The 23,549-nt window shown below is 48.8% G+C and overlaps 1 protein-coding gene across 1 annotated transcript; it reads right to left on the reverse strand.

Moving 5' to 3' along the window:
* Window positions 1-614: 614 nt before the first annotated feature.
* GASK1A (golgi associated kinase 1A) lies at window positions 615-19,657 on the reverse strand. Its single transcript, XM_054060797.1, has 5 exons — window positions 19,276-19,657; window positions 7,010-7,825; window positions 4,490-4,612; window positions 4,121-4,224; window positions 615-3,116 (listed from the first exon to the last, which is right to left on the reverse strand). The coding sequence occupies exons 1-5, from the start codon at window positions 19,276-19,278 to the stop codon at window positions 2,906-2,908; spliced, it is 1,257 nt and encodes a 418-aa protein (XP_053916772.1). The 5' UTR covers window positions 19,279-19,657; the 3' UTR covers window positions 615-2,905.
* Between the last annotated feature and the right edge of the window lie 3,892 nt (window positions 19,658-23,549).

Here is a 23,549-nt window from a genome sequence, read left to right on the forward strand (position 1 = left end):
GGGGTGCATTTAATTGCCCCTGTCTGGGAACCACTGCACTTCAGCTCTTACAAGCCCAGTGAAAGCACTTTAACTTGTTTCTCCACTGTTTTTTTCCCTTGCTTAGCTGCTGCTGCCTTCTTAAAACCAAAGTGGTCCTGTTCCAGCTCCGCAGCCAGCTTGGACCACATCTTTTTTTGTTACTCCACCCCAACAGGATCCATGATGATGCTCAGTGAAGTCTGGTTAAAACAGGATCACTCCTGAGATGAGCTCTTGTTTTTCAAGCATGGCCCAGTTTTGTAACTATGTTATAAACCCATAAAAATAAGTTTATCATAGGAAATATGACACACTCATAGCTGGAGCAAACCGAACCTGACACTACATGGTAAACACTCATCCAGCCTGAGCAGTCATGGGATTTCTCCAAACAGCTGTGACCACAGATCATAGCCTGTGCTCTTTGCTGGCTACATAGGCAAGTCCACAGAAAAAATGGCTAATTAAGGGAGACTAATGATTAGTCTCAGCAAGATCATGGCTTTTGCTTCTCTCATTTATTCATACAAAGCTCCTTGTTAATTGAAGAGTGATTTTTATTCACATGGATAAGTATTTACAGATGTTCCCACACTTGTTTAGCCAGCAAGCTCACGTGTTACAACCAAGGAAATGCAAAAAAAACTAGAACCCCCCCCAGCCTTGTACGATGCTAAGGTCGAGTAGGTGCAACCAGAGGCAAGAGATGGAACCAGAGGCAAGGCAAAACTGCTGTTCCAGCACACGCCAGTCAACATCTTTGGTGACAGTGCAGTGCCTCCCACTGAGGACTTGGCTTACATGAGAATAAAACCTCTCTTTTAATGAAATGTCTTGTTTTGATGAGAAAAACAAGACTACGACTGATGCCACACATCCTAACTAATGCTCTTGTTACCATATAGCTTTTGACAGACTATTTGCTGGATTTAATTATGTTACATTTAGTCTCCCTTATGCATATAAGACTCTGCTTAGGCATGGCTTTTCACAGGACCCAGGATGAGTTATTTTGTTCTCCAACATGCTCACAAGCTCAGCTCGCTTCCCAGTGATGAATCCCCATGATAGGAACCTTAGTGGGACTTCCTGACAGTCATCCATCCCATAGAACAGAAATCCAGGTGATAACTCATGAGAAGGCAAGGCTAATGTGGTATGGCTTTCCCTGGATAACTGGAGGGCAGGACTCCAGGAAGATGCTACTGGTGCTCTGGGTGTTGATGTGCCAGTGATGTTGAATGGCAACACCTTCTGAGAGCACTTGAGCTTGTTGATTCATGTCATCCATGACTCGCTGCATCTTCTCTTCAGCAAGAAGAAAAGGGAAAAAAGGCCATTATTTTTGCTTATGGTGTTAAATTGTCCCCTTGCAGGCTCTGTAACTGTGACGGTGCTGAGATGGCTGGAGCAGGAATGACAAAAATGCTCACCTTTTCTGCCTCTCCCACTGCATGAGTGGCCATATTCTCCAAAGCTAGGGCAACAGGACAGCAGCACTGGTGCCCACAATAATCTTGCTGAGACTTCCCAAAGGCATGAGTGACTTGGAGTCCCTAAAGCATGGAGACTACACCTGTAATGCTGGACAAATGGAGAGCTACTCCCTGAAGCTCCTGGTGGCAAACCATCAGCCTGCAGGCTGGGAGCTGACTCCTCCTGGCAAGCAAGCACTGACTGCCTGCCTTAGTTGGAAAATGCCACACAGAGTGAGAGAGGCTCTGTCAGAGACCATCCCTATATCTTTTTTCCTCCTGTATGTCTTGCTTTTTAATTATCCCCTGGCCCTGATGTGTGGGTGGGATGCTGTTGTAGCCCATCACAGTGGGTTGCTGGGCAGGAGCCTAAGGAGGTGACAGGAGCAGGATAAGCTCTGCTGGAAGTGCCAACATGCTCAGAAAGCATTTTGCACTAGACTGTCTTCTGCTGAAATAGCCTGGCATTTTTGTTGGAAGATTTTTCCGCAAGCCTTCAAAAGAGTTTCATGCAGCAGTGCCTAACAGAGCAGGCAGGAGTGGTTTTTCACAAGCAGCAGAGCTTGCATAGGTTTGCCTTTTAATTCCTTGACAGTGAAGGGAATGAGCAAGTAAGAAATTGAAACCTTCAAATCCCATACCCCCAAAGACATCTTGGGAGAAGCCCAGCTCTGCTGAGGCACCCACCGTGCAGGGATGAATGGCACCACAACCTCCACGGAGGCAGCTGCTGCCAGGCCCTTCCCGTGGTCCAGGGTCCCTCTTAGCCCTGGCTTGGGCAGTGGTTTATACCTGCTCCCAGGCCCACATCACCTCTTCCACTGAAGTAAGACAGAGCTCAGCTCGAGCAACTTGTTCCTGCTTAATCCACTTCAGAAGGTCTCCTCTACTTTCCTTGACACCACTCCGACATCTCTGCCTATAATGTTTTGGAAACAGCAAAGGCATCATCAAAAAAAGCCCAGTGCAAGGCATGGAAAGGCTGCCAGTGATTTCCCCCAGCCTTGAGCAGTGCCTCTCACCACATCTTTAACTCTTCCCATGGTCCCCATAGACTGTTCAACTGTCCAAGCCACCAGTTTTTGAAGTTGCTGGGGTGGGAGGGGTGAAGGCACCCAAAAAAGTCTCGTGGATGTGCCTCTCCTTTGAAAATCCATGCTGAGACCATTACTTGATAAACATTGCCCTTCTCAAGCAGTTGTGGATTATTTCAGGAGATGTCTCCTCTGCCTCTTTCCAACTCTGTGTGATCCCATCTTCTTTTCCAGGGCACCCTACAAGGAGGGGAGGGAACACCTTTTGGAGAGGCAAGCACCTGCATGCAGTCTCCACCTACACTGAGGGTGTGAGATACATCTGCGGCCACCAGGATTTGCAAGGCAGCACCACTGTGCCAGCTGGAGGTCAGTTCAGTGTGGTAAGTCCCCAAACACTGTCAGGTTGTGCTCCTGGATGTACCGCAGCAGGATGCGTGCCCGCCTGTCAATAGTCTGAAGCAGGGGCCTGAGGCCCTCAGCACCGGCTTGGCTCTCCCAGAGCTCCTGATCCACGCGAAGTGACTCCAGCAGCAGGCTCTGCAACTTGCCCGACTGAAGCGTGGCCACTGCTCCCACTGGGAACCTGCAGCAGAGGAGCAAAATGGAGAAGAAGGGAAGGGGTTACCCAGGGAAGGTCAGTAGGGAGGGGGGCAGCAGCAGGGCACCTGAGCAAAGGCCACCCCAGTGCTTCGAGAAGAAATCACAGAACCTTAGAATCGTTTGGGTCAGAACAGACCTTAATGATCATCCACTTTCAACTCCCCTGTCATGGTTAGGGACAACTTCCATTACATCTGTTGCTCAAAGCCTCATACAGCCTGGTCTTGAACACCTCCAGGGCATCCACGACTTCTCTGGGCAATCTGTTCCAGTGCCTCACCACCCTCACAGTAAAATAAATTTCTTCCAAATATCATACCTAATCTCAATCTCCCCCCTTTCAGCTTAAAACTCTTACCCCTTGTTTTACCACTGCTCTCCCTGATAAAGAGCCCCTCCCCAGCTTTCCTATAGGCTCCCTTTGAGTACTGGAAGGGTGCTCTAAGGTCTCTGCAGAGCCTTCTCTTCTCTAGGCTAAACTCTCTCAGCCTGTTTTCATATCAGAGGACATAAATGCATATCCTCTCAGGTGAACGTGGGACGAGAAGCTTCCTGCTTAAAACCCTGCTCATGGCAAGCTTGCAGGCCAGCTCCATCAGAAATGGATCCAGTCAAACTCCAAATGAAGGGTCCAGTAGCCTGCCAAATGCCTGATTGGCAACAAAGCAAGAAATGCTGAAATACTTGTTTATTCATTATTTTTGTGCACCTGCCAATTAGAGAAGAGAAAATAGGCTTTGAAGACTGCCATCAGCCACCTTGAGCAGGATGAACAGGTAGTTCAGGGCAGAGGCACGTGTGATGGATTTGCAAGCCCACCCACCTGCCCTGTCCTGGGCGGGAGGTGGTCTCACTTTACTTGGTGCTCAAGGGGGAGGCCAGGCGTAGCAGAAAGGTGTGCACATAGGGCTGGTGTCGGTTCCACATGGTCAAGCTCATCCCTCACCCAGGACATGCCGCCAGGACAATGAGCATTGCCCTTTTTACCTGTCTATGCCTTGCAGTAACCTGAAGTTGAGCTTCTCCTCTGGGTGCTGTGGCCTGCCTGCGTTGTCAATGAACACCAGGCGAGACGGTGCACTTCTTCGGACCTACCAGTGGGACAGGAAGGAGAAGTTTACTTACTGCAGGCAGTCACCACTTTGGGGGTTCAGGCATTTTTTTAATGCATTGAGAAATATTGAGAGCATTTTGGGACCAGCAGCTGCCAAAGCCAAGGTAACTCCATGCCAAGGTGCACCTTCTATTAGGGACCCAGAGTCGTCATAAGACCTACAGCCTCCTTGCTGTAACATCACCTGCAAGGGCCTCATCTTGAGTCTCAGAGTAGCCCCCCTGGAGAGCAGAGGGACATACCAGGATGTGGACCAGGACCAGCTCTGCCGGGTTTCGGCACTTCTCATGGAGCCTCTCCTCCACACAGGGCTCAGAGGGATCAGGCTGAAACCCACAGCAGTAGCGGTCCAGGCGGTCGTGAACCTGCAGAAGACATTTAGGGACCTTAATGAGGACAGATGTCCAGGGTGGGGAGGTAAGGTTGTGAACTTTTCTTGCTCAGAGGAAAACAAGATATTTCTAAGGATCCTCAGTAGACATGAAAGCAAAAGCTGAATATACCAGTGAGCAAGAGAGGGGCAGGGAAGCATTCAGAAGCTGAGCTGACTTGCAAAACCTGCTTGGCTTGGAGAAGAGACCAACAAGCCAGGTACTGCAGAACACACAGCATTTGATTTCTGTGGCCATTATATTCAACACCCTTTGAGAAGTAAAACTGGTCCCATACCAGAGCTCCTTAACAAACTTCTCTCTTCCTTGATATTTAATGAAGAACTCAAGTCAGCTTTTCTCCACTGGGACACTCATCGGTTAAATGTGATAAAGTGTCTTTTGCCACAGAACACTTTGAAATGAAAGAAAACATTACATTTCTTCCATGACCTCCCTTGCTCTACCTACTGGAAAGTTCAGCACACCAGTTCCTCTCATCTGCTATGCTGTTTTCCAGACTGTGCAGAAGGAGAAGACAACCTGAGAAGACTTACAGAGACATTAAATGCACTCATGCTTCCATTCAAGCACCTGTGAAACAGAGGTGGATCATTGCTGGATCCATTGAGGTGCCAGGTGGAAGCTTCTCCAGAAGATGGACTACCCAGTTGTGGAGATGCTGAGAGCAGTGCTGACATGTTGCTGATACCTCCCTCCCTCTGGTCTTTCCCAGGTCATTTATATTTATTTCTCCTCACCAGAGCTTTAACGGCTCTACTGAGTGGGACACCAGGTCACTGTTGTGACACAAATATGTGAGCCACACCTTCTCCCATCCAAGCTCAAACCCTGTAAGAAGCTCCCCTTCAGCCGCATTTTGGTCCCATGTGAAGCCTGACCACCTCTTGGGTCCGACAGGGCTTTCCAGCCATGACTCAGCCTGGGATAGCTTCCTCCAGGGAAAACTGCCCCCAACTGGGAAAAGGGTGCCACAGGGCAGGGAACACACCTGCAGGGCTTTGGAGTTGCTGTATTTTTGGCCCTTTTTAAAGTGCACGGCAAAGCCATCAGCAGCTACTTCCTCTCCATTGGGCTTGGCAGTTTGCCTCTGGTAAAGCTGCACACCGAGAGAGATGTTCCCTTGTGGCAACACAAAGAGAAACAGATACAGAAGCAGACCAATTTTAAAGGTAATTGAAGAAAACAACCAGGATTTCAATGCCAATGTACAGCAGAGCTCAAAGCTGGCCGCTTCTCCTTCCCCAGCAAGGGCTATGAGAGGCTAAAGCCATTTCTGACGGATGCTATTTCACTTCTTTAACATGCTGCTGATTTGATGGCTCTTTACCTTCACATAACTTTCCCATATGGGAGGATCCCATAGGAGCTATTGAGAAGAACCTTATTGAGCACTGCCACAGGAATTGTCATTGTGCTGCTTCAGCCCTCAAATGGAAAGTCTCCTTAAAACTTGGTACTTTCTCCTGGACACTCAGCTTTTCCATTGCACTCGATGGCATTTTGGCCTGGGGAAGGGAAGGGGGTTGGTTAATCTTCTCATTTCTCTGGCTGGTTCTGCTGAAATATTTCCAAGCCCAGTCAGGACTGCTCCACCTCTGCCAGCCACAGTCTGACGTTGTAAAGATTAATGGTCAGGCATTGCCAAAAAAAAAAAAAGAGAGAGAAGAAGGAGAACACGTATTTTAATAGTCTTTTTTTTTAATTCACTTTTTTCTCTCTTTATTTAAATACTTGCCCTTTCCGGTGGTTTCCTCTTATCTGGTAATCAAATCTCCAGCCCCAAGACGCCTGAAGTGGCTTTTTTCCATAGAAACCACTTTTGCCTCCTCACAGCTGCCCTCCAAGAAATGATAACTCTCTGGGATGCTGTCATAATCCCTCATAGCAGCAGGGTATGATTTTCCAGACAGAAGATTAAGCGTTATTTATCCTGAGAAGGAAAGCAGTGCCATATAAAGGGGCAGGGTTCCTGATTTCCAATGCCAGCAGTGCGCCCCTGGATGGGGCTGATGCAGAATACCTTGCTTGTTGCTAGGAATACCCTGTCCTGAGCTGTTGGCATCCACAGAAAGTGGAGCCAATGAAGCCATGCCAGGAGAAGGCTTGACCACATTAGAGTGGACTCGCCATGTCTGAAACCTGCCTGCATTTCCCTGCAAGTCCCAAGCACGGATCATGCTTGGGCCAAACTGCTTTTGCACAAATCTCTGTTGCTCCCGTAATGAGCTAATGACCAAAAATACACCCCAAGAGACCACAGCCTATGTGACCCTGCAGAGAAGGAAATCATGATGAGACAAGGTGGACGCAGGGGAACCTAAGCAGCAGAGCCAGTGGGATGGATGGTCTCCATTGCTGCAACCCTACCTGGAGGAGAAAGTCAAAGAGGGCCAGGCGGCTCCACTCGTCGTGTGGGATGCTGGAGCAGGGAGCATCCCCAGCTGCCGGTGTTGGTCCACGAGGTTGCAGCATCTCCTGGTACTGTAGCCACCCCAAGGCGCAGGAGTTCTGGTCATTGTTGGCATCCTCCAGGTGCTGGAGATCAGGTGCCCACCAGACGATGGGGCGCAGGGAGCCGTCAGTATAGCTGTAGGGCAGGAGGTGGCTGGTGAAGCGCCGGGCCACAGCAGGCAGGCTGCGGTTCAGCCCGAGCACTCTGTCCAAGTGGAAGGCCAGCACCTCGTAGATGTCTCTGGGGCGCTTGATGAGCCCACAGTGCCCATCCCAGCAGTCTCCCTGAGGGCTGGCTGGTGAAGCGTCCACTTCTGTGTGCCCCACAGCCTGCAGCCGCACTCGCAGGACTTGCCCATGGGCTGGGACACGGGTTTTGGAGATCACCTGCCCTCTGGCCAGCAGCTGCATCTTCTGGAGATCATCATCGGAGAACCACGGGGGCATCTCCCCTGCCACCCTCCGCCACCGCCTCCTGCTCCGTCCAGGGGGTTGGTCCCACATCAGATGAGTGGTAGTTATGGGGAGCCTTTCACTATGGGCTTGTGCCCCAGATAAGGGAGCAGCCACCTCCCACTGGGAGCTTGGGGGAGACAGTGCTGGCAGTGGGTGGGGGTACTGGTCCGGTGGTGGGGGCAGATGGGTGAGGGCCAGTAGGGCCAGGGCCAGCAGCACCCCGAGGGCTGCTGGGGCGGGCAGCTTCAGCCCTGTCCTTCGCCATGATCGCTGGGCCTGCAGGAAGAGACACCATTAATGGGGTCCCTGTGCAATGCTATGGTCAAGGATCTCCCAGACCTGTGTGCCCTCCACCCCAGCCAAAGCTCTCAGTAAGCTTAACAGGGTTTGCTTTGGAGGAGCAGCTCCTCTGCTTGTGTGGTTCCCCAAGCACTCACTCCCCCTGCAGCACTGTAGCAGGAGAGATATGGCTGGCGGCATGATTTGTGCCTGAAATCAGCTATGCTTTCCTCAGAAGTCACTTAGATCAAGGGTTGACACACCACCAGCGTTGCCATGTCTGCAGCATTGGATGTGAATGTTTTCCAGTTCCTAAGAGGTGTTTATCTTCAGACCTCACTCTGGTCACCCTCAGTGTTTCCAGTCCTGGTTGCACACCAAACCCATAAACCGGATGCCCATGTCCTCATTTCCAGGACATCTCAATGCATGCCAAGACATGACCTCTGGAGCTCTGCCCATCACTGCATCCAGCAAAAGCAAAGCAGCTCCAAATGCCAATCGGAAGCTGTGGCAGCTTATATATAAAAAAGAGAAGCAAACTGCCATATCCAAAACTTAAAACATTCTGATTCCCAGCACCAAAGAACAGCCTTTAGACAGGTACTACCAAATTTTGGTGTATGTATATTTATACACACAACTTCCCCATCCTCTTCCTCCTTTTACTCATACTTTCTACTCTGAAGAGACCTATAAAAATTATATAGTCTGGAAAGGCAGTTACGAGCAAATACTGTGCAAGTCTCCCCACATTGCTATGCTCGTATCTCCACTTTGGCCTAAAGCAATCCCACCTGTACAGTGCTGGGGCTGCCCTTAGCTCAGCACATTCCCGTTTGGGGTGAGGTGGAGAGGGAAGTGATGGGGCAGAACTGGGAGATCTTCCCAACCCACCCTATCCCCAGGTTTCACTTCACCCGTGCCACATTCACCCAGGCTTGGGCTGTCTATCACGCTTTGTAAGGCTGGAGTGGCAAAAGGCACCTTGGCACCATTTTTCCACTATACAACAGGCATTTCCAAGTGGCTTGAACCCACTTTGGAAGTCAAGGAGTGGATACAATTTTTTGTAAGTATTTATTTTGGAAACCTGTGTATATCCATAACAGACACAGCAGGATAATATATAGCCAAAGAAAGGATAAGAGACTGCTTGTAAGAGGAAAAGCTGGGAAAAAAAAAAAAAAAAAAAAAAAGGACGGAAAAGCTGGGGGGTTAAGAGCCAGCAACCAGAATGAATTCCAGAAGGCAGCTGGGCAAGCAGAAACACTTCCAGCCATGGGGTTTTTAAGATTGCAGACTCCTACCAGCTACAGGGACACACCACTAGCACGACTCCAACCCACAGAGGAGCTGCCCCACGTGACTGCAGCATGTGGTCCCTTGGTAAGGTCATCCAGTATGTCCTAAAATCCATCAGGCTTCATGCTCCCACTGTGGGGAGGCTGCTTCAGACAGCTCCGTGATGAAAAGCCACATCTCTCCAATGACACTCCATCAGCTGAGGCAAATGAGAAGAGCTGCAAAGTCACTAACTCACTTGCAACATCCATGGGGGTTTTCCTTCTAGGTTTCCCTCTTAAGGACTGAGCAAATTTAATGCAGCCTATAAGAGGCAGCAGTGGTGCATCTGGAGTGATTCAGCTCTATAACTCTCCTTTAATTGTTTCTGTCCCAGAAATACAATGTAATGCAGCAAAATATATCCACCGGGCCAAATTCTTTGCTCAGACGTGTCTTACACCAGCCTCTGCCGGGCGGCAGTGCTGTGGTGAGGGGCTTCAGGTCTTGCCGGAGGACTTCACTTAAAGCCCCAGAGTGAAAAGGAGTGAGTCCAGGATGAGACTGTTGAGAGAGTGATGTCCTGTCCTAGAGCACGGGCAGTATATTCAAGGCTTGGTATTAACGCTTCCAGGCATGATGCCACAGGCTAAATTATTTCCCTAGGCCCCCTTCTGGGTAGGAAATGAGCACGAATACCCCTGAGCAGCCCTGAGAGAAAGCAGGACTTTGGTCAAGTGGCTGGTTGCAATACCTCTCCTGCTCTCTCCCATTTGGATGAGATAATGATTTGCCATGGAACTATAGCCAATGTCAACTAACACAGGTGGCAGCTGAGCTCAGCTACCCAAATCCTTCATGCCCTGGATTTCAAGCAAGTCCCGCAGAGTGCAGACACATGCCTGTTCCCAGGCACCCGCAACCCAAGTCTGACATCCTGAGCAGGAGTGTAGGGGAGGTGCAACGTCCAAATCATAGTTTAACCATAATAAAATAATGGTGTGGCATAGAAAGGCCAAATCCTAATATTCTGATATCCCCACTCCTTTCAAGTCATCACTGTAAGTGCTTCACAATTTGTCCCTCCAACCTCAAAGTACACTGAGTTAACTGCAATGACATCTATGGAGCTAATCCTGATGGAGAGGATTAACTGTAAATCTCGATACTCCCGTCTGCATCCAGCCAAGTTCTCTTCCAAACTCATGCTTCCCTGGGCAACTTTTCCCAGCGCCTCTCCAGTCTCATCCATCTGGAGAGACACAACCCACGTTACTCTCACCAAAACCCCCTGTAGCCTTCTTCTTCTGTACAGAGGATTTGCAAGGTGATAATTTTTGTTATCTATCCAATAATAACGCTTTGGTCACTTACACCATCCCTGGGTGTGCAAAGAACCTGGCTGCCAAAAATTCAAGTATCCTGGCAGGGCGTATGCATGTGAGAGCCACTTGGAGAACCTTGGAAACTCTGCAGGAAAAATCCTTTTAAATCTACAGCTGGGGAGCAGTGGATGCCAAATGGATGGCAACAGTTGTCATTTTTTTCAATGTCAAGTCAGTTTACAGACCAAGTGGTTAAAGCAACATTACTGTCCAAACTCACTTTGTCTTCTCTGTCAGCAAGTTCTGGTTTTGGCACCACGAGTTAGTGCTTCATTTCTTTCCTATCCTGAGCTTGAAATGCTGCACTATGAATCTGGCAAAGGACACTGCAGGCTCCCTTCTCTAGCCTGCTTAAGGTTTCCTTGCCACATCAACGATAAAAAGGAAAAAAAAAAGGTGCAAGTAAAGTCTCTTTGTTATTTCTGGCAGTTGATATTGCAAATTTCATAAGAAACTAGATCATAGAACATTGCAGAAATAATACCATATTTAGAAGCCCAGGATAAATACTTTTCCAAAGAGACTTTCTCTGAGACCACGCTGTAAAAAAAAAAAAAAAAAAAAAAAAAAGCAGCAGTTTAAGCTATGGCTTTGATTCAGCCTAAAATGCAAACCATACGTACAGCTCTGCTTTGCCAGTCTGACACATAGACGGCACAGCACGTCTTCTACAGAAATTAGGTCCATTTCCCAGTGGACAAGCTACAGGCAAAACCCATAAAAAGGCTTTAGAGAGGTACTGTTTGTTCCAGGATGCCAATAGGTAAACAATGTATATCGTTGTTCATCAGAGGAACACACAGCCCAGGCTCCCAAAGGCACAGTGGAGAGCATGTGCAGCCTGGCTGCTCGAGGATAAAACTTTCTAAGTGTGGTTGGGGGGTGGGGTTTATCCTTGACATTGTGTTCCTGGGATGCTTGAACCTTGGCAAAATTTGAAGCAGAGAAGCCTGGTTTCAATTTGTTTTCAAAGTGCATTAAATTGCTTTTGTGGATCTTGAAAGAACAGAAAAACAAACCCCGGACTTCATTATGCAAGAATGTAAGAAACAGCCCTAAAACTAGAAAGATGCCACAGATGTACGTGGCCTTTAAAAGTGGGTTTCAACCCTGCTTTCCTCTGGCATCCAGAGGACTGCTCCTGATCCTGCATCAGCACTTCAGCACTTCAGCAGCAAATCCCATCATCCCAAGTCAGTTGGGATGGCTCAACTGTGGCCACATCTGCCTCTGCCGCCTGCCTGTCGTAGGCTCCCAAGCTCAGAGGATTTTGCCACAGCCGTCAGTGAGCAGGTTAAAAGCAGGTATGTGCATTTATCTGGATGCACACAGTGCAGGGATTTTTTTTTGCAGTGGAGTGCAAGGCACAGAGCTGTGCTTACCCTCCCAGCGCTGAGCTCGCTGCCTGCCAAATGAACCACAAAACCGCCTGGGCAGCAGGAGACGCAGCCCACCGTGACCAATGATAACAAAGACTGCTTGAAAAGCAACCGGGAAACGTTCTCCAGCTGCCCACTGCCTCTGGGAATGCCTCCAGAGCCTTGCGCCCAACACGTGCTTCTTGCAGCAGCTCCTGGGACAGCAGGGAGAGAGGCTGAGAGAGGGTATGTCAACCAGATCCAGCAGGGGAACTGCCCCTTCCTTTTGATTTTATCCAGGAGTTTTTTGGCTTGTAAGGGCATGGCATGTGGGCTAAGCTCACTGCTGGGGACCCAGAACTGTGCTTGAGGATGTGGAAGGAGGCAAACGCCTCCACCTCCAGAGTGACTCTGGGCAAGCTTGAGCAGAAAGAAATCTTTGGCAGTGTCCGCAGCCCATCATTCAAGTGCTAAAGTGCCTTTCTATATCATCCTACTCAGGGAAGACAGATGGCTTGCAGAGTGGGGATTTACTAAAGACAGTTATTAAATGAGGACTGCCAGCATCAAAGGTAGCCCTGGATCTGAGCAGCTGTTTTGGGGAGCAGGTCCACCGTGCTCCCCACACATATGAGTACATCACCAGATCCCATCACCATCCACCTGCACCTGCATTGCCACGGTGCATAAAGAAAGGATGGCCCTTCGCGTAGACTCATGATCCATCAAAGTAGCCATAATTCCTAGCAGACCAGCACCAGCAGGGGCAGCAGGGGCGTGTTTCAGCTAGAGATGCTGTTTTTTCCCTCCAAAATGCCCTTCAAGGGGAGAAGAACATGACCACACAGCATTTTGGCATCCTGAGGACACCCTGAAGGCCATTGTGTTCAGTGCCAGGGCAGGGATGCAGGAGGCACTTACTGCCTGCTCAAGGTGCCCGTGCAGACCTGCTTCCACATGTTGCTCTTTATGAGAGGGTTGGGAAGCTCAAGCTGGGCACTGCGGAGGTGGGAAGGGAGACTGTTCCCACAAGTTGTATGCAAGGGAGTGACAGCAAACACTGCGAAACCTGATACATCACCACATGGTGCTGGGTCCTTCCCTGCAGAGTCAGCAAAGTCCTCACAGCTGGCACACAAGCGTTCCCACCAGCGTGTCCAAAACCAAACCAGAAAATGACCAAGTTAAATTGCCTCGGGCAAAACTTAAAACATGCTTACTTTGCCAAATTTTCATAGAATCATAGCATCATAGAATAGTTTGGGTTGGAAGGGACCTTAAAGATCATCTAGTTCCAACGCCCCTGCCATGGGCAGGGACACCTCCCACTAGATCAGGCTGCCCAAGGCCCCATCCAACCTGGCCTTGAACACCTCCAGGGATGGGGCAGCCACAGCTTCCCTGGGCAACCTGTGCCAGTGTCTCACCACTCTCACGGTGAATAAATTCCTCTTTACATCTAGTCTAAATCTGCCCTTCTCCAGTTTATACCCATGGCCCCTAGTCCTATCACTACAAGCCTTTACGAATAGCCCCTCTCCAACTTTCCTGTAGGCCTCCTTCAGGTACTGGAAGGTCGCTATAAGATCTCCTCAGAGCCTTCTCTTCTCCAGGCTGAACAACACCAACTCTCTCAGCCTGTCTTCATATGAGAGGTGCTCCAGCACTCTGATCATCTTTGTAGCCTCTGGACCCATACCAACAGCTCCATATCTTCTTATGTTGAGGATTCCAGAACTGGACACAATACTCCAGATGAGGTCTCACAAGAGAGGAATAGAGGGGCAGAATGACCTCCCTCACCCTGTTGGCGATGCTTCTTTTGATGCAGCTCAGGATACTGTTGGCCTTATGGGCTGCAAGCGCACATTGACAGCTCATGTTGAACTTCTCATTAACCAGCACCCTCAAGTCCTTCTCTGCAGGGCTGCTCTCTGTCACATCGTCCCCCATCCTGTATTGAAATTGGAGATTGCCTCAACCCAGGTGTAGGACCTTGCACTTGGCCTTGTAGAACCTCACAAAGTTCACATAGGCCCATTTCTCCAGCCTGTCCAGGTCCCTCTGGGTGACATTTCGTCCATCTGTTGTGGCAACTGCACCACTCAGCTTGCTGTCAGCTGCAAAGGTGCTGAGGGTACACTCAACGTCACTATCTATGTCATTGATGAAGATATTAAACAGCACTGGTCCCAGTACAGACTCCTGAGGGACACCATTTGTCACGGATCTCCACCTGGACTTCAAGCCATTGACCACTACTCTTTGCATATGACCATCCAACCAGTTTCTTATCACCAAACCGTCCACCCATCAAATCCCTATCTCTCCAATTTAGAGAGAAGGGTGTTGTGGGGGACTGTGTGAAAGGCTTTACAGAATTCTAGATAGATCACATCCGTCGATTCACCTCTGGCCACTGCTGTGTTCACCACATCACAGAAAGCCATTAAGTTGGTCATAAAGGACTTGACCCTGGTGAAGCCGTGCTGGCTGCCATTAATCACCTCCATGTGCTTTAGCATATCTTCTAGGAGGATCTGTTCTATGATCTTCCCAGGCATAGAGGTGAGGCTGACAGGTCGGTAGTTCCCAGGGTCGTCTTTTCTGCCCTTTTTAAAAATGGGCACAATGTTGCCCTTCTTCCAGTCACCAGAGACTTCTCTTAATTGCCATGACTTTTCAAATATCAGGCAGAGTGGCTTAGCAACCACATCAGCCAATTCCCTCAGGACTCTGGGATGCCTCTCATCAGGTCCCATAGAATTATATGTGTTCAGGTTCTGCAGGTGGTCACAAACCTGATCCTCCTCTACAGTGAGAGGGGGTCTACTCCCCTGGTCACCATCTTGCTTGAAATTTAGGGTCCTGAAATTTACTCCTCTCCCCAGCCACGAGCTGAGCACTGGCTCTACTCACACACATCATCATCCAAAAGACCATTTTTAACAAAATCTTCAGCTAGTGGTGAAAACTGCTCTGGGTAACAAGAAAATCCCAGCACTTCTACGTAACAGTACCATTGTCATTGCAGTGGCTGTTCCAAGTTGAGTTACAGACCAAACTTGTACAGCTGAAACATGGGCTTGTAAACCTGATAGAGTAGCCTACAAGAGCAGCAAGGCTCTCGGCATCACAAATGTCCTGTTCAATATCTTTATGGAAGATCTGGGGCAGGCCAGAGTAAACATGGAGGAGGTGGATGGCCATCATCAGGGTGGAGGACACCGCACTATGGAGTACAGCTGATGCAGTCAAGGGCAAGGCTGCCACTTGGGGGACGTGGAGAGGACATTTGCCATGTCCTGCACCTGGCATGTCCTAAAGCCCTGCAGATTATCAGCTGGGACTTGCTTTTCCTGTGATGACATTGTCTTTATCCCTAAATCATGTGGGGTTTTTTCACTGAAAAAAAAATGAAAGATTCATGATTCTCCTCGCTCCCACTGTGTAAATCTTTTGGCTTGCAGGAGGTTAATATTCAGCTCAGTGAGGGATGGACAGTGCGCTTTTCATCCCGATGCTATGTACAGTACAGATCAAGGACCCCTCCAGTTTAATCCCAGAAGTCAACACAAAGAACCACAAAAATAAACAGTCTCCAAGATGCCATATTTCTTTAGGTTAAAGTAAGCTAATTAAAAATTTTCTGCTTCTTGGAGACACATCTCCTAAGAGATTGCTGGTTGTCTTTCAGGACATGTCACGGAGACACATGGGTCTGCTACTGTTTGTAGCATTGTGCAAGTACATGTGCAAGCATTTCCATTACTTTTGACCATTAAAAGCCTTGTGTGAAGTGGTTATCAACCTGCATCCGACCCATCCAGGACACTGAGGACCCAAACCAGCACCTCATGTGCACAGGAGGCAGCGAGGAGCTGAGCAGCCCTGAATGTAAATTGCCCTGCCAGCATCACAGAACATGGGAGGTCCTCTCATCTTCCCTCAGCTGTGCCTGCTCATTCCTCTAACCCTCACACCTACGTGACAGCGGCACAACTTAGAAATACTGGCAGGGACGTCAAGGAGGGAAAGCAGTGGTTTTGCGCGACCGTTGCTCTCTTGCTCCCCGCGCTGCAAGATCCTGCCAGGTTTCCCTTTCCCCACCCCCCCACCCTCCAGCCTGTTGCATTCAGCTCCAAAAGTTTTCAGAGCAGCTTTCCCATCTGCCTGCCGAAACAGCGTGAAGGGGGGCCCTTCCCTGGCAAAACAGATGTGACTTGCCTTTGTGCAACATCTGTGCCTCATGCCCCCATTCATTTTGAACAGTCTTGCTTTTGTTTGTGAAGGGTTGATCAGGGGATGCTTTGGAGGAGGACAGCAGCCTGCAGCCTGTGGGCTGGACTCCTTTCCGTTGAGTCCTGCACACAAATTGCCTTGAAATGCCTAGATTTCTTCCTGCAAAAAACAATATGCTTTGTCCTCTGCAGCATTCAGGAATCGACAGTCCTGCTCCTCAGCAATTCAGTTTCAGCTGCAGAAAGTGGCTCATTCTAATGATTTCTGTGGGATTCCCAAACCCAGGGAAGTAAAAGCAGAAGTCTGGGAAGCAGCCATGGATCTCCTTCCTCACACTCCCCGCCCTCAACAGCTTTTTTCACTGTACCTCTGTGCTGCTCACCAGCTTTGACTTGGCATCCCCAGTAGGGCTGCACAGCAACAGCAAAGAGCAGAAGTGCTAGAAATCCACATCTTTTTTTGTTCTGTGCTGCATTTAATATGGCATGGAACAGATTAAACGACCATCACATTTTATTTCCTTCTCACTCTTGATGAGTTTAGCAAACCTGCTGATGAGAGCCTGAAAAACTGCTAAAACTCCCTTACATATTTTGGCACCTGAAACTGTTTTTTTTATTTTACTGGGGGGGTGGTCACATGTTGTCTATATTTAGGGGAAAAGGGATTTTAATCCACTTATTTTCAGTTTTAATTTCTAACTGGCAGACCAGCACCGGGGAAGAGGAGTGCTTGCTCAGTGCCCAATGGAGTCTCCCAAAACTTGCTTTGGCAATGTTGGCCAAGATCAGTGCTGATTCCCTTGTTGTCATTTCAGCCTTTGCCCAAGTCAACTGGTTGGGTTTCCCCAAGCTGGCTGTCAGGCTTTTTTTCCTTCCTGGAGAGAAGGAAAGTGCATTCGTGGGATTCCAAAGGGGAGGGAGGAGGACGACAGCAGGGCCTTTCAGCCCTGCAGGCTTTCTTCAAAATAGAATTGTTCATACAAACCCTGGCCTCAGTTGTGGAAAAGTAACCCTGTTTTCTTCCATTAAAGCTATCCTTTTTTAAAGAGAACGAAAGGGCAAGAAAGCTGCTTGCTGTTTGACTGTGAGTGGCTCTTGTGCCACACAGACCCCATCTCAGGCAAAGCCTGCCAACAGCCACACTCCGTCCCACTTCTCCTTCTCCCAGTGATCCACACAGGGCGAACAGGTGGAGAAATATGGTAGGAGCACTAGTGCTGCCTGGCTCCCCAAAAAAGGGGCTTTTCCTTCAGGGCAAAGCAAATAGCTGCAGGCAGACTGGAGTTATTGAGCATTTCGAACAGAAGGGGGAATTAAGGCATTTGGCATCTATGCCAGAGGGTTAATAAAGTATAATCAGTCCCTCTTATTTAGACTGCCTTATACTAGGCAAATGACAGAGCAGTTGGAAATTACTAGCTGGCAGATTTTGAAACCAGAAGAAAGAAGATGTTTCTGTTATGCAGTCATCCCCCAACCCTCACTGCTCCAGCAGGATGGACACATAGAACGGCCGGATCCGACAAGCAGCCAGTTACAAGTCCATGTGCTCCGTACTACCAGCAAAGCTCACAGCTGGGATCTCTCTGGCTTACTGCAAGAGGTCTCATTCCTGGTGATTTTGAAAGAAGTGAAAAAATCATCTTGAGTATTTTGCTCAGGGTTTTGCTGCAAATGAAGCAACAAGATGATCAGCTTAGGGCACAGTCTGAATTTACTCTTTGTGACCATCACTGCTCTGCCTACCAGTGCCCAGAACAGACACGGATTACTGGTGAAATCAAAGCAATCAATAAAGGAACTCACAAAAGGGAAAGGACTGCAGAACCAGACCTTCCCTTGCCAAGGTAGAATGGAAATCCCAGCAAAAACTGAATACCCTGCTCTCGCAAGGGAGACCACACTAGGTACCTGGCACAGGCTATATACTGTTTGAAAGGCTTCATAGTGAAGGCTTGTACAGGAAAGTGTTACTGCAGATGAAAGGCTGGTGCTGGAAGAGCTGCCTTGCTTTTTCTTTGACAGGGAGGAGTTATTTCCAATCCCAAAATGAGCCCCAGTCCTGCCTATTTTTCCTGCTGCTGAAGTTCATTAATTAGGAAACTCAAAACAGCCTATGCAAACTGTAGGGTACAAAGTATAAAGCACAACATCAGTGTCCTCCATACACACACACACACTCTGGTGAAAGCTGGCATCGCACCACTGCTCCCAGAGGTACTCTGAGTCATCGTCACACTCCTGAGGACATAAAAACATTTTAGGAACACAAGAGACACCAAAGCACCCATTTCTGGCAGCAGCATCAGGCGTCTCCTTGGCTCATCCATCACACACATTTGCAAATTCTGCCCTACAAGAGCTTTGCAAAGGCTGAGGTGGTAGAGCGGAGCGGAACCTTCCCCCACCACAACCATGGTGTAAAACCCGCAATGTGATGCCGAGGCTGTTCCCCAGCAGGAGAGCAGTACTGGGGAGTGGTGGTGGGCTCATTGCAGCTCAGCTGGCTTGTGCTTGGGTCTAGAAACCAGTTGCCAAGGGATGTCCCAACCTTGAGCACAAAGATGACAACATGAAAGACCACCCTAAGGATTGGAACGTGCTGGGGATGTGGGGAAATCTGCTAATGCGGGGGAACACAACATTTCTCAGTGAGGGAGGGGGGGATGGGTGCTTCCCTTGACAAACCGGCCAGTTTTGTGACTTTTTGATGAAATCTCTGTGCTTTGCACGGACCAAAGGGAAAGCATGGAGGGACTCTGCATGCTTTCTGAGTCTATCTACACTTTGCTGCCTTTGCGCCACACTCTTCACCTGCCTGAAATGATGCCACCCGGGCTCTTAAAAATGTTAAGTTTGAGCTGAGGAAGCGTAATCATCTCCCTGGCCAACAGCAGCGCCTTTAGTCACACCAGTCCCAGACACCACCTTTATGGACATCCTTACAATCTGTTTCATCCGCCGCTAGTGCTATTAAGGACAAGCACATGCCGGAGTGGGTCTATGTCTTGCTTGCCTCACCATGCCCCGACCCTCCAAGGGTTCCCACGCAATTTGTCCCGCAATTGAAACAGCCAGGACATGGCCTCACACCTCATCCCATGGGGTTAGTGTCCCTGAGGAGACCCAGTGTTGCTTCCCACCACCAGCTCAGCGAAGAAACCCCTAAATCCTACCATGTCTCGCAGCACCGGTCAATGCGCTCCTCCTCGTGTACTTCAGCACCCGTGGGTGACGCGGCACACAGTCACCTCCTGCGCTGGACGCTGGCCATCTGTGGCACTTCCATACCACACCAAGAACACACACAAAATGCAAAAGTTTAAAAATTGCAATAATAATTAAAAAAAAACCCCTCCTCCAGCAACTAATCAGACTGTCTCCTCTACTCGAGCTCTTAACCACAGTGGGAGGCTGTCACCCAGGGATGTCCATCCAGGCTCTGCTGCCTACTCCGCTTTCCTGGAAGCTATTGGGTCCCTGCCGGTGAGTGCTTCTGTTCCCTCCAAGGCGGGAGGACACCCTTCAAACTTCAGCTGCGAGTTTTCAAACCCTGCCTCATCCCAGATCCACCTCCCTGTGGGGAGGGGAGCGGAGAGGCTGGAAAGGGGGAAACAGGCATTTGAAGAGTCTCTTTTTCACAATAAAAGCCCTTCTTGCTGCTTTTTTTTTTTTTTTAATACCAAGGGCCAATTTGTGCCAGGAGGCACAGGTAAAGGAGGCTGATGATGCACGTGCTCTTCCCTAGTCCTAGTGACCCCAAGCACCAGACAAGCAGAGGGACAGGCAGAGCCCCAGGGACCACACCAACCCTGGAGCTGGGAAAGAGAACCACCAGCCCGCTCATGGATGCCTGAGAAAATGCCCCTTTCAGATTTTTACTAACATTGCTTTGTCTTTCAGTAACAGCCCTGCAAAGAGCTGTGCCACATTGGTGCCTGCAGCCCTGGCAGAAATTTTCTTTTCCACCTAAAAGACATTAATGAGCTAAAACCATTTTTAGGGTGGTCAAGTGCCTGCTTTTCCCAGATGGCCGGAGCACACCGTGCCCACAAGTGGCAAGGAGAGGGTTGACTATGGGAGCTCAGGGGAAGGAGATCTTCACACCACATGGCAGGTCTGGGGCACAGTGAGCCCAACAGTGTCCACCCAGTGCAGCTCTCTCCCACCACCTGGGTGTAGGGTGCATCCTAAATGCCATTTCCTCAGACCTCTGGAAGAAGAGGGAAAGGCATTTCTTTGGAAAACAACACATTTCACCAAACTTCCATGGCCACGCGTGACACAAAAGCCAGGCTGTAAAGCATTTTTTTTTTCTTTCACATAAGTTTCCACTTCTAGCCCCGGGCTATGGCCAAGAAAAATCCATCAGTCCCCCACCAAGCCAGAAGATGCCATCACCTGCCTCAGCCCCTTCCCAGTTTCAGCCCCTGCCAACCCGGCAAAGGGACAGGATGAAAACCTCAGTCTCAGGTGTGAGAGGTTTGCAACTTTCCAACCTGTGCAACTACCTCAGCCATCATAAACTGTGCATCAAATGCGGCTGATCAGCACTATTCTTTACTAACATTTACATTTTTTAAAGCCCAGCAAAGGCACACAATAAAATATTGTGAGGGACACTGAAGACATGATGATCTAAGAAGAGAAGAAGCTAAAGCTGAGAGAAAGCTGCCTAAGTGACTTGGCCAAGGTAGCAGGGGAGGGCAGTGGCAGAGCCCGGGAGGCAGCTCCTGCGTCCCTGAGCACCACTGTAGCTCACTGAGCATGCACAGACCCACGGTGACATTTCATGTGATCAGTATAAGCAACAAAGGCAACACAATACTCTGCCCAGCACAGATTCCTATTAGTCCCAGTACCCCAGTTCCTTCACACCCCCTTGGTTCATCAAGTGCATTTTAATTTTAATAAGGTACATCTCCCAAACACCTTTTGTTGCTAATCTAAACGTAGCTAAGAAAAGCAGTGGATTGAAGGTTACATGCAAAAGCAGTGCGTTTGATTTCAGCTTCAGTGCACTCCTTTCCACGCCACCTTTGGGCGTGAGGAAGGGGTATGGAAATTCAGCCCTGCACCCTCCCATTTCTGCCAACAGCTTACTGACCTCCCAGCTGTCCTGGGCATGGCAGCACTGGACATGTTAAAATATTTTCCTTGAGGCCAGTCCCCCGGGCAACTAACAAACTAACATTTCTAATATAATTAGTAATTATAGTAATATAATATTAGTAATATAATTTCTAATATAGTAATATAATTTCTAATATAGTTAGTAATATTAGGTAATTAGCAATAATCCATTCTCATCCTCGGTGCAGACATGGACCAAGCCAGCGGCTGTTGGGCAGCCAAGTGCCAGAGGAGGGATCCGCAGGTCTCCCGCAGCTGAACCCTGTCACACTTTGTTGTACCTCCACATTTTGGAAGCACTTGCTTTCATCTCCCTTCCTTAATTTTGAAATTATTCAATTTATATGCAATTTTCTGTCAAAATGATTCCTGACGGTGCAGCGGCATTGCGAGCCTTGACTGACAGGCCAAGCATTCCAGCTGTCTCTCTGGATTGCCTCTCCGTACAAATAACCATTTAAAATGCACGCCTGACATTTGAGGAATTTGCCATCAGAAACAGGCGTGGATGCTGCTGTGGGAGGGAGGCTTAAGGGATCAGTGGCCAAACCAATACGATAAATACACCGACCCTCGAAACAAATGCTCCAATCTTGGCATTTTGAAATTTTTATTTGATTTCTGCTCCCCTCCTCCCCCTGGAGAAATTTTTTAATGATGTTCAGAGTGCAAAAATCAGATTGAAAATGCAGCAAAACCTGAGAACCCAATGCATTATGAACCCCTTTCTTGGGGAGGTCCCCCCAAATCCACAGGGCCATGCCTATGTTGTACCTCAGCTGAGTAACCCCAAATCTGCTCATGCAGCTCTCGTCCCCATCAGTGGCATGCCTGCTACTTCCAGAATATCAGTGATTACCTGGATAGTGGAAAACGCTTTTCTTTTCTCTCTTTTTTTTTTTCCTGTCCCCTGACTGCCTTTGCTCACACTTTCACAGCCATGCCTACAGCTCAAAAAAAGCTCACTCACACAGAGATCTCCCTGAGGTTTCCCTGATTTTAGCTGAGGCTGGTCATTCGATCAGACCAGTGCCATCTCTGCAGGACTAGAGACAGTCCTGGCTCCAAGAAGCTCCTGTGTGGTGTAAACAGCAAAGGGAGACAGAGGAGAGCAGGGAGAGGAGACCTCACCCAGCTTACAGGCAAAATACAAGCATCCAAAACGATCAAATCTCAAACTAGGGTCTCTTGGAGATGATTGATGATTTCCAATATAAAAGATGTCCTGAGCATACTCCCTGCCCCTTGCACTTAGGCAAAAAGAAAAGCTCTTTTGCCCCTGTTGCAAGGCACAGGGTGGCAGCGAAGGGGACTCCCCTGAGGCTCACACTAGACCATGCAGCTTCTCGGTTTGCTGGTATTATATCACCAGGGACATCCAGTTTAGCTGGAAGCAAGTACTTTGAAATGGGAGACCTGACACCTTTCTCTGAGGGAAAAGCAGTAGCAGGGCAGAGCCCAAGGAAACCAACAGAGAGCAAAGAAGACCGTGGCTGCTGGTGCACCCACAGCAGCACACAGACCTATGTGCTCCCCAAAATGCCACCACTATAGACATTAGTAAAAGCTTCTGGTATAACCCTGTCTCCATTTCATAGGCTGTCTGGTCTTTCCCCTTGCTTGTACCTGTTGCAGAAGGATGGAAATAGGCTGATCGATTTTATTTTTTTTCTTCCAGAAATATAATTTTCTTTCCCTTTCTGTCCCAGTGAACCTGCATTCATTTCTCCCGTGGGAGCTAAAGACAGACAGCGGAGAGAGGATTTCAGATTTTAAGAGCTGCCAATGAACAGAAAGCTGTTCTGTCTCTAAGATAGTAAAGTTGAAGGTTTTTTTCTCCCTTTCAGAAAAGTGTGAGGCTCTAATGGATTTGAGGGACTATGAATATGACTTTCCACATACACCAAGATAATTATAAGGCTGAATGGATTTCTGAGACCCAGGCACTACCTAGATAAATCACTGTCTATCAACCAGTCATTACAAATGAGCTGCTCAGAATGCCTTCATATTTCTCTTCCCCTCCTCCCTTCTATCTCTCATATCTGTTGGTAATGGACCTTGATGCTTTACTAAAGAATAGGCTATAGATGAGACCCTGATACTTCAGTCTTCCTTTGCAGCAGCTGTGAAAAAGATGGGAAATCAAGGCTAAAGGAATGAAGCAGAATGGCAAGAGAGCTGGTTTCCTACTCAGCACTGCGAGTCGGGGTCTGGCGCAGGTACCTAGAAGATGCTGAGTAGCAGGTGAGCCGCAAAACTGAGTTTTGCATCTGGTTTTGGAGCCTGACACATACCCATGCCCCACTTCCCCAGT

The sequence above is a fragment of the Cuculus canorus genome, chromosome 2, assembly GCF_017976375.1.
Source record: "Cuculus canorus isolate bCucCan1 chromosome 2, bCucCan1.pri, whole genome shotgun sequence".
NCBI classification, from domain to species: domain Eukaryota; kingdom Metazoa; phylum Chordata; class Aves; order Cuculiformes; family Cuculidae; genus Cuculus; species Cuculus canorus.

What these genes read in the sequence shown, in the direction of transcription:
- GASK1A (XM_054060797.1), bottom strand. An exon ending in TGGTCCTGGTCCACATCCTG is followed by an intron (nt 4,225 to 4,489) that starts GTATGTCCCTCT and finishes TCCCACTGGTAG; the next exon opens with GTCCGAAGAAGTGCACCGTC. An exon ending in TTACTGCAAGGCATAGACAG is followed by an intron (nt 3,117 to 4,120) that starts GTAAAAAGGGCA and finishes CCTCTGCTGCAG; the next exon opens with GTTCCCAGTGGGAGCAGTGG.